The 15197-nt window shown below is 35.3% G+C and overlaps 1 protein-coding gene across 1 annotated transcript in view; it reads right to left on the reverse strand.

The window, feature by feature from the left end:
- LOC111088145 (nephrin-like) overlaps window positions 1-15197 on the reverse strand; it is a 32985-nt gene that overhangs the window by 2222 nt on the left and 15566 nt on the right. Inside the window, exons 3-5 of the mRNA XM_022397296.1 lie at window positions 7875-8165; window positions 2249-2539; window positions 387-686 (exon numbers count right to left, since the gene is read on the reverse strand). Coding sequence (XP_022253004.1) covers window positions 387-686; window positions 2249-2539; window positions 7875-8165 — 882 coding nt within the window. The remainder of the gene's footprint in view (window positions 1-386; window positions 687-2248; window positions 2540-7874; window positions 8166-15197) is intronic.

Raw genomic sequence — 15197 nt, forward strand, 5'->3', positions numbered from 1 at the left:
CACCGATCCATCTACTTCTCACACCACACATGCCCGAATACAAAAATCATGTTTCATTTCACCCCCCCCCCACACGAAGTCCACTAACGTTTTTAAAATCGGATCAATGAAAATACTAAACAATTATAGCTGTAGACACGTAAATATTATAAAAATAAAATGCTTATTTGAAGGTTTATTTCACTCAAGGTCTATATAGAAACAAACAGATAAAACCATCATTTCCTTAGCTTTATTCAATCTTCGTGTATTTTAAGAGGAAGAAAAATAATATTTCAGTAATTAAGATAGGATGTCAGCAAAATAACCTATTACCAGCAGCAAAGTGTCCTTTTTAAAAAAACAAATGCCAAGTAAAACAGTCCTAACTCTTATTTGCAACTTACCAATATACTTTGGTGTAACTTGTTTCGTTTTTGCGGTAAGTGCTACAGGAGAACTTTTCCCTTTGGCATTAGCAGAGTACAGGAGAAGGATGAAACGGGATTCTTCCAGTAGCTCAAAAACATGGAACTCAGGCTTGGAATGACTCGTAATATTGGCAGCTAGGCGTTCCAGTTGAGAGTTATAAACCTCCAAGAAGAAATATTGCTGTAAACCACCATCATAACCAGCCATACACTCCAGATGGATAGAATCAACCGTCGTGTTAGTAATTGTGCAATTTTTTAAAGGCTCTGGAGGGCCTATAGAAGTTTTAAAAAAATGTAGGGTTAGTTAACCATATGACTTAGTATGATTGGTTGGACTTGAATCTATAGAAGTTTTAAAAAAATGTACGGTTAGTTAACCATATGACTTAGTATGATTGGTTGGACTTGAATCTTATAGAAGTTTTAAAAAATGTAGGGTTAGTTAACCATATGACTTAGTATGGAAACATAATTATACACTGCCCAAACATATGACAAATCGTTGTACACAACCACTTGGAAATAAAATTATACACTACACAAACATATGACAAACTGTTGTACACAACCATTTGGAAATAAAATTATACACTGCTCAAACACGTGACAAACTGTTGTATACCATTTGGAAACATTGTCATATCGTGGTGTGCCACATATCGAAAATATACAAATGCGTTTCACATAATTTTCAATCTATCTTCTACGTTGTACACAATTGCTTTGTGTTTACCTCCCTGTATGTCATTTACTCTACCTTTTATCAATCCTTTTTTCAGCTGGTGTGGCCATGTTAGGATTACGGCCGAAAACGTCATTATGAGCAAAGGTACCAGCTGATAATTCAGTGTACTTTAATTGTTGCAGGTGGTTTGTGGTAACGAGTACATTTAATTAGTTTGTTATCCAACACTTAGTTTCTAAACTGTTTTTTAGTTCTTATTTATATGATTACCTTAATTTTGGCCTGAAGTTGTAAATAATATGTTAAAGGTTTTACGAAAAAATAATGCTTTTCTTACATTCTTTTGTATCGTTAATAAGCCTTATTTTGTTTTCCAGTCGTAAGCCGTCAAACATTTACAATCTTATTCAGATTGTGAAAGTTTTAATTATATACACATTTACAGAACTAATTACTTTAATGAATACATAACAGGTTAAAACTTTTGACATAACAAACTCATTCCTACTAATGGCATAGCTTATGCATAAAGATAAACCTTATTAGAAATTAAAGGCGGAAAAACTGTGTATGAAGCAGAAGATGATAAATACTTGGTCCTTAATGGGTGTATTTATTGATCCTAATGTATATACAACCATCGTTTAATCTGGTTAGTAGCATCTATAACTCAACGTTATAGGCTTAGGGCAATTTGAATTAAGAAATACAAGGCACACGAAGAAAAAGTTTAAGTGAAATGTAGATTGATACGAATAACTAATGAAACCAGAGACGCTAGTGGACTTAATTTCAGAGGTTAATCGAAAATTCCCGAAGTTAATTCTCTACATTTGTAGATAATGATTCTAAATATCTATAGTTAGATAAATATAAAATATTATTATAAGAATTTTAAATTAATTTTAATTTAGTAACATTATAGTGCTTATAATTTGTGTTGTTGTTTTCTTTTACTTTTCTTGCACATGTGCTCAGAGGGCGTGATTGTCTTGTTTACTTTCTTTGCTGCATGTGTAAATATTACCACAGAGGCATTCCGTGCATACGAATAACGTTGGAATGGATAAAACAGCACAGAAGAAACAAGATTATTCAACAGAGAGATATCTTGACTGTTCTATTCTAGGCTTTTACATCCAATACTTACTAATAAACACCAGTGAGAAGACACAGGGCTCTCGCTGGATCCCAACGTGATTTCTTCCCCAGCAGTACAGCGTCGAATAATCGTGTTTGTCTTTTGGAGTGAAAAATGCCACACTCTTCAGGCCTTCGGTATTGTTGTAGTTTAGTAGCTCCTGTCCAGCATTCGAGTTGTTAAAACTCCAACGAAAAGAAATGGCAGGAGGGTCCGCTTCAACTTGACACGTGACGAAAGCAGTTTCATTCACCGAAAGCCCATAAACTTTCTTCTGACCCTGACTACAGATTGGTGCAACTGCAAGAAACCGTTCGAAAGGTGCTTTATATCATTATTACAGAACAAAAAGGCAAAAAAAGAAACAAACTGAGATGTTTGTAGAACAATAATTGTAATAGAAAAGAATATTATATGTGACAAACTTGGTCTTTAAAAGTTCGAGTTCTTTACAAAATACTAATTTTAGAATATTATTAGCGAAACTAAGCCTAACCGACAAGAAATGAACCAGAAACAGGAAGCAAACATTATATGGTTACATACTATTACATATTATTTGTGAAACTAAACCTAACCGACAAGAAATGAACCATACACAGAAAGTAAACATTATATGGTTATATACTATTACATATTATTAGCGAAACTAAGCCTAACCGACAAGAAATGAACCATACACAGAAAGTGCTTCCTGTTTCTGGTTCATTTCTTGTCGGTTAGGTTTAGTTTCACAAATAATATGTAATAGTATGTAACCATATAATGTTTGCTTCCTGTTTCTGGTTCATTTCTTGTCGGTTAGGTTTGGTTTCGCTAATAATATGTAATATATGTAACCATATAATGTTTACTTTCTGTTTCTGGTTCATTTCTTATCGGTTAAGCTTAGTTTCACTAATAATATGTAATAATATGTAACCATATAATGTTTACTTTCTGTTTCTGGTTCATTTCTTATCGGTTAAGCTTAGTTTCACTAATAATATGTAAAAGTATGTAACCATATAATGTTTTTATAAATACAAGAGTAAATATACTTCAGTAAAGACTGATAGAAGAGAGGCTAAAGTCTCTCTCACTCTGAAACATGCTCAACGACAATTGTTAGAATTGTGTTCTATAAGTTTAAACTTTTCAACACTTTTTGATGAAATAATATGTAACCATATAATGTTTGTGAATACACTTATAAATAAGTATGTCATTACTTACCAAACACATAAAAAACCTGTCGTTTGATCCTGAAATTCACACAACCGTTTGATCCTGAACTTCACACAACTTATACATACAAGAAGAGTGAATACACTTATAAATATGTCATTACTTACCAAACTCATAAAAACCTGTCGTTTGATCCCGAAATTTACACAACTTATACATACAAGAAGAACAGTTTTTTATGTGTTTGGTAAGTAACGACATACTTATTTATATGTACATGTATATTCACTCTTCTTGTATTTATAAGTTGTGTAAATTTCGGGATCAAACGACAGGTTTTTATGAGTTTGGTAAGTAATGACATATTTTTAAGTGTATTCACTCTTCTTGTATGTATAAGTTTCGTAAGTAACGAAATACTCCAATTTTCTTTATATTTAGTTCCAATAAGTTTTCCACCGACAGCGGTAACTTAAAGAACTAACAACAATAAAATCCAGGGTTCGATTTCCTGCGATAGGCACAGCAGATAGCCTGATGTGGCTTTGCTCTAAAACAAACAATTTCTTTGATAATTATAGTAATATTTACTGTTTTAGGATTTATTATTAACACCTGCCACACGAGCCAGCCCAGCACCTTTTAATACTGACCCTAGGATGGTCAACAGGGGGTCATTCCGGACACCGGTGAGTTAAGGTTATTTCAATAGATCTCGATGAATGAAGCTAGGAAATAGTTCCAAACGTCTTATTTTTGTCTAATCAAAACAACCTAAACCTTTACGGAATGACTCTTTTTTCTTTTCTTAATCCACATCAAGATACTGGGCTGGCTCGTGTGGCAGGTGTTAAAATTAAGTTTATTTTGCATTGTTAGCTCGGTTCGTGAATTTAGGGTTAGCCCGAATCTATAAAGCTGGGTGAACTTCGTGAAGTATTGTTTACGGATGGAAATATTGTTTACAACGAGTTCACCAAACTGAAGGTGGGGTAGAATTCCCCGAAACCGTTCGTTATAACTCGGTGACAAGTGCTGGATCGAATAACACTTTTTTTTTTCAGACCTACATAGTTTACATATTTTAAGTTATCAGTTCTTGTTGATAAGTTCGCCAACACGATATATGGTGGTGAAGCTGGTCTAAATTTAGAGTGCCATCTCATAGTATCCTGCTTAAGTTCTTAGGTTTAAGTGACATATGAACCTATCGGCTTAACGAAGTTATACCACGTGACTATTCCAAATAACTGTTTTAACAAGAAACATCCGTTCAACAATCATTCACAAATAATTTATGTCATTTACGACAGAGAGAGAAAATGTGTAAGTATTATCCATTATCTATCCATCATCTATTATTCTATCTATTCCTAATACAACTATGTCAGTTAATCTATCACTCTACCCGTAAATGAGTTTATCTGTCTGTTAACATATCTTTTTCCTTTTGCTGTTAATATTAAAGGGTTCCTTATTTGTATATGAATATATGAAATTAAGAAAACACGTAAGATATATACAGTTAAAATGACCCGGCATGGCCAGGTAATTAGGGCGTTCGTCTCGCAATCTGCGGGTCGCGGGTTCGAATCCCCGTCACACCAAATATGCTTCCCCTTTCAGCCGTGGGGGCTTATAATGTGACGGCCAACCTCCCTATTCGTTGGTAAAAAGAGTAGCAGAATAGTTGGCGGTGGGTAGTGATGACTAGCTACCTTCCCTCTAGTCTTACACTGCTAAATTAGGGACGGCTAGCGCAGATAGCCCTCGTGTAGTTTTGCACAAAAACAAACAAACAAACAAAAACAATTAAAGACAAAAAAAAGAAACCCAACAACTCGCGAGCGTTCGAAAAGCAGACGGCTCTTCACGAGTGGTAAACTGCCTACCGGAAATGAGGTAATATCTTCCTTTCCATAGTGCTCGGGTTCTGCCTACAGGAAATGAGGTAATATCTTCCTCTCCATAGTGCTCGGGTTTTACGGTTTTTTATACAAATATTTGTCTCTGTTTCCCTCTTATACTTATTGTTGTTTTTTGTTATATTTTTTAAGAGTACTTTAAATAAACTTAAGAATAGATCCGCATATAATTATTATTTTTCCAATTCATACCTTGTATTTATATTTATAAATACTCGACAAATATATTGAATTGATAATCTTCTGGTTTCAAAGTTTATGTTTAATATTTAATATTCTTTATTGTGTTCATTATTATATTTAAAAAATATTTACTTAAACAACCTCAAACAATTTAGAATTTATACGAAGTTTCTCATATTGTTCGTAAGTAAATACGACTTTATTACTTTCAGTTCGGGATAAACCACTTAATAATATCGACAGTGAAATGCATAAGAAAGAGGTTTAAAATCAACGGTATAAATCACTTTGTCTATCGAATATTCCTCTAAACAAAAAGCATTGAACAAATTTATTTTCCTAAAATTGACGTCGACCAAAAATCAACACCAAACTTAATGCAAATTTATGCTTAAGTTTCGTGAATTTTCAATCGTATTTTCCGAATCTGTTTTATCGTTTTAGAATACTCATTAGTATGACACTGGAATAAATAGATGTTGGAGTAAGTTTGAAGTATATTTTTGACACTACCCAAACTCTTGTTCAATTGAAGAGTAATGTAAATCAAGAAATGACAACTCGTAGAATAAAGCATTAATAAAGCCACAAGAACCAACTAAAAGCCCTGTAATATATTGTAAAATAACAAATTTCCTGGTCAGTGATATATATGTGTGTGTTCTATAAGCAAAGACACATCGGAGGCTATCTGCTCTATCCACAGAGGGGATTTGTTTGTTTGTTTGGAATTAAGCACAAAGCTACACAATGGGCTACCTGTGCTCTGCTCACCACGGGTATCGAAACCCGGTTTCTAGCGTTGTAAGTCCGCAGACATACCGCTGTGCTACTGGTTGGGGGGGGGCTCCACAGAGGCGAATCGAACCCATAATTTTAACGTTGTCCGACCGTGGGACTGTTCAACGATAAACATGTAATTGTAATATAAGAACCAACACATAAGTTGTAAAACAAAACCAAAACCAATTCACCATCAGGTACACTGTTCAATTAGACTTCATGTTCTCGGTGGATTCAACGTCTCTCTATTTAATCTTAGAGGAGCTTTTATATATTACAAATATTAAAATAGAAATGTACAATGTGCATAAGAGTTCTTTAAGTAGCTAAAGCAAACACAACGGTCTTTCAAACGAACCCTAACTTAACAGAATGGCATCTAAAATTGTTTTTATTTGTTTGTAATTAAGCACAAGGCAACACAATGGGCTATCCGTGCTCTGCCCGACACGGGTATCGAAACCCGGATTCTAGCGTTGTAAGTCCGCAGACATACCGCTGTGCCACTGGAGGCTCTAAAAATCGGAAAATATCCCCGGGAATAAACTCTGAGAGCTTCTCATTACAATTAGCCTAACTGCATAGACTACATCATTTAAAGAGTAGAGCGTACATTAATAAAGACAGTTTCATGTAACAAACCGATTACCAATACTAATTGTTTTAAAGGTATGCACCACAAAAACTAAGCCTATAATTATTAGAATTAGGTCGCACTAAACGATCGTCTGAAATACTAATTATAGTAATTATTTTCTGCAAAATCACGCTCCTCACTTTGGAGCTGTGTATGCGTTATAAGAGTGAAGGTAAAACCCCATTATTTGATTAGATTGGCTCAACAGTTAACGGTGGGTGACGTTAACTAGATACCTTCCAGTTAGTCTTTCAATTAAAGATTATGGCCACTACCGTAGATAGTTAAAAATAGATAGCTAGCAGCTTTGAACGAATATCTGAAACAAACAAATTTATTGGCTCTTAGCGGCTTATCGGGAAAGCCTGAGTATTTATAACGCTAAAAATTGGATTTCGCGATGACCATGGCACAGACAGCCCATTGTATAGCTTTGTGTTTAATAACAAACAAACAAAATAAACTTGTTTGTTTAATTAAGGGCGTGGGTTACCCCGTGACAGAAATATGGATTTCAAATTTCAAATGGAAACCCAGGCATGGCCAGTTGGTTAGGGCGCTCGACTCGCAATCTGCGGGTCGCGGGTTCGCATCCCCGTCACACCAAACATGCTCCCCCTTTCAGCCGTGGGGGCGTTACAATGTGACGGTCAATCCCACTATTCGTTGGTTAAAGAGTTGGCGGTGGGTGATGGGTAAAATCTGCGGGTCGCGGGTTCGAATCCCCCGTTCCACCAAACACGCTCGCCCTTTCAGCCGTCGGGGCGTTATAATGTGACGGTCAATCCCACTATTCGTTGGTAAAAGAGTAGCCCAAGAGTTGGCGGTGGGTGATGATGAACTAGCGGCCTTCCCTCTAGTCTTACACTACTAAATTAGGGACGACTAACGCGAAATCCACAACAAACAAACACAAAAAAAACAAACAACTCATACTTACATTCTACTTTGATAAGTACATTTTTACTTTCTCCCCTGCCCTCAACATTGGTTGCAAAACATCGGTAATAACCACTGTGATGGCGCTGTACTCGCTGGATCATCAGTGTTAGGTTACTGACAGTTACTCTCTGCAAATGATCGTTTTGGATTGCCTGCTTGTTAAAATACCAGCCACTGCTGGTTATAGAAGGGACGGCGTCAATTTCGCATTGAAGATGGATGTCTCTGTCTTCTGCCACTGTCCAAGAATCTTGGTTTACTCCTAATTTTATGACCACTTTTGGTTTATCTAAATGATAAGAAAATGTTACAGGTTACTCTTCTTCTTCTTAATAAAGAATTATTATTATTTCTGGCTGTTATTTTGATTTGAAATTAATTATTTCTTCTGAAATAATTAATAATCAGGGGTGCTCGAAGATTAAGCAATCCTCCTTCACCCCACGCGTGGACCAGAGTTGTGGGTTTAAATTGAAGTAAAAACAAGAAATTGATACAAACAAGCTCTGTAAACTTAAATAAGCGTAATTAAAAAAACGTAAACGGCCGATATAGGACAGATGGTCCATCAGGACGGCGGGGATCTATAAATCCTATGCCAATAATTTGATGTGGGGGAAACTTAATAAAGAAAATATCATAACGAGATTTTTATATCATCTACAGCACACACTCGGTAGTCCAGAAGGTTTTAAGTTGACGAATTAAAAATAAAAATGAACACAGAAAATTGTTAAACACTTTCAGTAGACGTACAATAATATACGAGATATAATAATTACCTATTATAATAAGTAAGTCATATGTTAAGCTTTGGCCATTCACAGTGATAGATTGTGGAATAAACGTAGTACACGACTGCTGTATGATACTGTTAAGATCACAATACGAGTTACATGTTACGTAGGAAAAGTTAATATTCATACGGGACTTTACAAACCCGTTGCTAACTTCAGAAAACAAATAATAAATACGATGTCATAATAAAACTTTCCTCCATCTTTGATTATGTTTATTTTGATGTCCAACACCGTTATTTTATCAAACCTTCTACTGACTCTCCATTGTACATGAATGTCGTCTTCCAACACCATTTGTAGGAATTCCCAATGTCCATGGATTCCCAATCAGGTACTTCCATACGTATATAAGATAAGGACGTCTCATGAACTGTGATTTTATTCAACGAAGGATATCCCACGAATCCTGGTTCACTTCATAGAAGGACATCACATAGCTACTGGTTTTATTCAAAGAAGGACATCACATAAACTCTGGTTTAAGTCAGAGGGACATCACATAAACTATGGTTTTATTCAGAAAAGGACATCACATAAACTATGGTTTTATTTAGAGAAGGACATCACATAAACTATGGTTTAAGTCAGAAGGACATCACATAAACTATGGTTTTATTCAGAAAAGGACATCACATAAACTATGGTCTTATTTAGAGAAGGACATCACATAAACTCTAATTGTATTTAGAGAGGGACATCACATAAACTCTAATTGTATTTAGAGAAGGACATCATATAAACTCTGGTTTTATTTAGAGAAGGACATCACATAAACTATGGTTTAAGTCAGAGGGACATCACATAAACTATGGTTTTATTTAGAGAAGGACATCACATAAACTCTGGTTTTATTTAGAGAAGGACATCACATAAACTATGGTTTAAGTCAGAGGGACATCACATAAACTATGGTTTTATTTAGAGAAGGACTTCACATAAACTCTAATTGTATTTAGAGAGGGACATCACATAAACTCTGGTTTTATTTAAAGAAGGACACTATATAAACTCTAGATTTATTTTATACGATCCTTAGAACTGCTACTGTAGACTTAGACGTGTGACTTATTTGGTGCTTAAAACTCGTTAGCAATCGTTTTCGTGGGAGTCTTTCCTGGACAACTAGCCTGGGATGTTTTGCAATGGTATCAGCAGTTCTACAACTTAGGTGTTTTCACAGCCTCTTACGTGTTTATGATCTTTTCTGGTGTTCACTGTATTACATACAGTCATCTATGAAATTAATGCCCAGAGCTTTGAATTGCTTTGGTCTTTTTTATATACAATATTCTTGCTCAGAAAAGAACGTAAGATACACTGCCAGACATAAGCCTACCCTTAGTGGTATTGCCATGTCGCGTACTCAAATATTCGCCGTGAATCTAAAACAGAAATAGAAAAGAAGTCCACCGTGGCGCCACGGCTCCCATGCACAGCAACACGTCACTATCTCTAGATATAATAGCAAAATTTCTATCTGTCAAGTCCTGTATCTCCTGAACGGTTACTTGTAGAAAAAAAAATCGTACATCTTTTCAAGAGTACATTACAGGAAAATTATTCATTTTTGGAAATTCCTAGAATTTCATATCGATATCAACATTGATCCGTCAGTCTTAATATATATTGAACAGTCAATGTAAGAAAAACTTATTAAGAGGAAAAAATATTTCAAAGATGAAGCATGAATGGAAAAAAAAGTTCAACGGTAATTTTCCTAACATAGTGATGAATAAGTATAAAAAGGGGAGTCAACCCAATCCCTTGATGGTTGTCTAGTATGGTTGTCTAGTGGGCCGTTTACAACCGTCTTTTGTCATTCCATGTGTTATTTCAATAAGGAAAATTGCATTGCTGACAAAAATATTTTGGTTTCGAAGAAATGGGTGCATCCAGCACGTTAGAGCGCTCAGCTTCGATAAGTAGCCACAAGGATGTTTTCCGTTGGATGGCATCGTTTCTTGTCATTTTACTGAGCGCAAGAAAAGACCGCTACTGAAGTGAGCACTTTTTATACTGTTGTCATTTCGATAATAAGTGTCAAAGTGGGAAATATTCAATTCAAATAACTTTATTCGACATGGTACAATAAAATTTTGCATCTTTATAATACCGACGTCAAAAATACATAAATTATAATAATGGCTGGAGACGGCTTAAATGGGTAATGAAGAAAAACTTTAATATAAGTTTAACATGACAGCAAATGTACAACGTTTCGATGATGACAAAACCTTATAGTATAAGGTTTTTATCTTTATAGTACCGACGTCAAAAATACATAAATTATAAGTTAGAACGGGCATCTACTAGTATTAATGTATTCAGATCTTATATATATTGCGAACCGTGGTGTCTGACTGAATGTTCGTCTGTCTCCCGCTTGCAAAGCTGCGCACGCAAGTAAAGCCCAAAATTCACTTTTGAAATGACGGGAGAACAGACACGAATAATGTTGATGCCAAATTTCATTTCACAAGCAGGATATTCTACACTAACATTTTAGGAATTAATCCCACTATCATTCACATTTCAAAATGTGACGTAACTTAAAGAATAAAAATGTAGATTTACCGTATGTTATTGTTGGCTTTTAGCATGACTGAAATGATCAACAATTACTTTTTGTGGTGGGCGGTATAATTAGCTCAGAGCTTTGGTTCTGAGTGAAACCAAAAGTGCAACACAATTAACCTTTTTAAAGTCCATGAAAGAATTTAAATTGATAGATTAACTTAAACTTTCACGTCACTGGGGACGGGTACTTTTGCTTGTACTTCTTATAAATACTGTTGGTGCTATAGGTGTGGAACTAACATTATAAACATGATGGTGACTACTTGCACGTTTTAAACTTTCAACGAGGGTTAGCGTCCAGATTATACTTAGACTAATAAATTTCCCACTCACTACAAAACAAATAGAACCTGAGAACAGCCTTGTGAAGTATGAAATATCATTATAAATGTAATGGAGTTCACTTTGCCAACATCAAGTGTGGACACTCATATTTATATATATATATTATTTGACAGAAGAAAAATTAGGAAGTCTTCCATCTCAGTTATCAAGTTATCTGCTAGTTTCAACAAACTCTGAAGGTAGCTGGCTGGACAACTCAAACATGATACTATACTCATCATTAATTATAAGAATGAATATAATTGATTTATTTGAAGCACAAAAGTGAACAATAGGCTATTCGTGTTATACTCACTGCATGGATTGAGCCCCTCATTCCAGGGTCATATGCCTTCACTTTTACTGCTGAGCCACTTGGGAAGGGCAAGTGAATATATATAAGCTATCGACTATAAAAATATTTTTTTGTAAATAATGCGGTTCTCGAGTTTTGTATTAGAGGTACTTACTAAATTTGAAATGTTCCGTAATTTTGTCAAGCTTGTGATAAATGTATAAACTGTTCTGGATGTCTTCACCCCACCCCCCATGGCACAGCGGTAAGACTGAGGTTGTTGTTGTTTGTTATTAAGCACAAAGCTACACAAAGAGCTATCTATGCTCTGCCCACCACGAGTATCGAAACCCGGTTTCTAGCAGTATAAGTTCGCCACTGGGGGGGGGGGGGGGGGCGGCTATCTGCTCTAGCCGTCCCTAATTTAGCAGTGAAAGACTATAGGGAAGGCTGCTAGTCATCACCACCCACCGTCAACTCTTGGGCTACTCTTTTACCAACAAATAGTGGGATTGACTATCACATTTAATGCCCCCACGGCTGCAAGGGCGAGCATGTTTGGTGGGACGGGGATTCGAACTCGCGACCTTTATATTGTAAGTCAAGCACTCTAACCACCTGGCCATGCAGGACAATTTGTTTATTGTTCTTGATTGTTTTAGATTTTAGTTGAAGCTTGATATAAACTAAAATAGAATGAGTATGTGTGTGTGTGTGTGTTTTGTTATAGTAAAGCCACATCGGGCTATCTGATGTGCCGCCGAGTGGAATCGAACCCCTGATTTTAGCATTGTAAATCCCAAGACTTACCGCTGTCCCACCGAGGGATGAGTCTGAGGGCTTACAATGCTAAAAGTTGGGATCGTTGTGTATCTTTGTGCTTAACAACAAACTAGCAAATTTCATTCAAGCCCAAATATCTTTGTGCTTAACAACAAACTAATTAAATTTGTACTCTACATTTTCTTAAGTCTTTTATTTATAAACTTTGTTCTGTTGTTGTTTTCTTGGTGCAAAGCTACACAATGGGCTATCTGAGGAACTGTAGCCCCGGATTTTGAAAGGGAAGAATTTAATCTGACTCGTGATCGTTTTTCCTCATTATATTCAGTATTCATATTTTTTTCTTTTTATCTAAAATAAAAAAAATCCTTTATCACAATAAACGTTAATGACTCTCAAGTTTAATAGTAATTTCAACCAATTAAACAGCAGGTTTCTCTTAATTTTATGGTATTTTGAGCAGTTGAATTCTTTACTTATATTTAAACAGCTTAATGGGTGATTTGAGTAATACGGATCACGTACGGACATGAAAGGTTTCATTGAGTTTCTGGTTGGTCAAACTAATTGTGTTTTTGTGCAAGAAACTTCGAGAAGCCAGATTTTACAAACAATTCAAAATACGTCTCCTGATCATGCTAGAAGCATAATATCTCTAAGTTTAATTCAGAGTTCGTGTTCGTTTGTTCCCAGAACGTTAACACAAGCCCCTTCCTTCGTACGCCCTGTTCTCTTCTTGTTTGTTGGATCAATATTAACAAAGTTAATTAAACCCTTGGATTATATAAATTGTTCATGAGCATATAAATGAATTAATATACAAACATGCGTGTGTGTGTGTTTTTTTTTAACAGAAGACGACAATCCAGTATATAATATATATTTTGATTATTCTACCAGCTGTCCATAACACACCAGCAATGTCTATAACTAAACGTAAAATAACGCATGTTTTAAATGTATTTGTGCGCCTGAATAATTAAGCCATACGTCACATGTTTAGTTGACAACTTCATTACAAATTCTACATCGTACAAGTGTTATTAGAAACCTTGGTTAAACATTCGGCATTTAAATAGGCACAGTGAATTTTATGAACTCTTAAATTTACCTTTACGTCCGTTATGTTATCAAAGTTTAAAGAAAAGATTTCGTTTGAATTTCAAACAACGAACGTTTAAATTCGTTAGTCTAAGAAAGTTTTACAAATTCTTCGATTTAGAAAAGGGGAATTTACAATTCTCTTTTGGAAAAATACAGTATATTAAGTATATTAATTAAGCCAATCTTAATGAAGAACACGGATTTCACAAAGAACAATATTGTCAAAAGACCACAATAATATAAAGAAAATGTGAACACGAAGCTGTGTAATAGAAAGGCAGCTTCCAACTTAATGAAGAGTCCAACACAAATCTCCCATGTGATCAAGATTAGGGTAACAAAATTGGTTTTATTGGTTCTTCCACACCTATGGCAAAATGAGATCTTTACCCAGCTTCTAGCCCAAAGCCTCAAGAAGTTTATACACAGTTCACGAAGCTGTGTAATAAAAAGACAACTTCTAACTTAATGAAGAGTCCAAAACATATCTCCCATGTGTCAAAGATTAATGTAACAAAATTGGTTTTATTGGTGTCTCCACACCTATGGCATAAACCTCATCTTTGCTCTGTGTAGGTAGGTGCCCAAGAGCTTCCAATAGCGGCTTCAACCAACTGAAACTCAAAGGCAGAACCAAGCTACCAAGTGCTTTAAAAATTAGACATTTCTTCTCCACAGTTATGAAAAACAAACTACTGAATAAGATGGTAAAACTTAAGTACCTAAACCTCTGCTGTTTTATATTTTGACCTCCATTTACCATCTATAGCTGATTGTGTGTATCGTAATAAACCACTATGATAATACCTTTCATTTTAGAATTTCAAAAATCAGAAATTAGTGCTATGTAACTCTCCTTTACAGAGGATTAAAGTTTCCTGTTGTAAGTAATTGATTAGTTTCCCTAACTGTTATTCATTATAAAAGTGGAAAGACTTATTTTATATAGGATTTGAATTTATTTCATCCAGGTGTTTAAGAGACTTTACTATACGTTATATATTTACTGTTCAGCTAACTATTTGTGTAATGTCATTTGTTGCTCCTGTAGGTCTCATATACTTGTAGTCTATTCCAGTGGTTCTCAACGTGGGCGACGCCATGTTTCTAAGGGGCCACATGTGAATGACGGAAAATTAGGGGGCCACAGTAAATTCTGATGGGCCACCAAAACTTCACTGCCTGAATAAAATATTTCAACAGCCCAAACTAGATTCAAACGTAACAAACATTATTTCTGGATAAGTAGTGAAATAGCTAATAAGTTTCCACAGCTCTGGGAGAAGGCAAAGTTGTATTTTATCGCTTTTCTCACATCTTATCTGGTTGAATCTGGTTTTAATCGGGTGACTTATTTGCTATCAAAAATACGTAACTGCCTTGATGTTGTGAAGAGAAGTTACCTTCGCTTATCACTGAACCACACTGCAACAGGACA

The sequence above is a fragment of the Limulus polyphemus genome, unplaced genomic scaffold, assembly GCF_000517525.1.
Source record: "Limulus polyphemus unplaced genomic scaffold, Limulus_polyphemus-2.1.2 Scaffold3212, whole genome shotgun sequence".
NCBI classification, from domain to species: domain Eukaryota; kingdom Metazoa; phylum Arthropoda; class Merostomata; order Xiphosura; family Limulidae; genus Limulus; species Limulus polyphemus.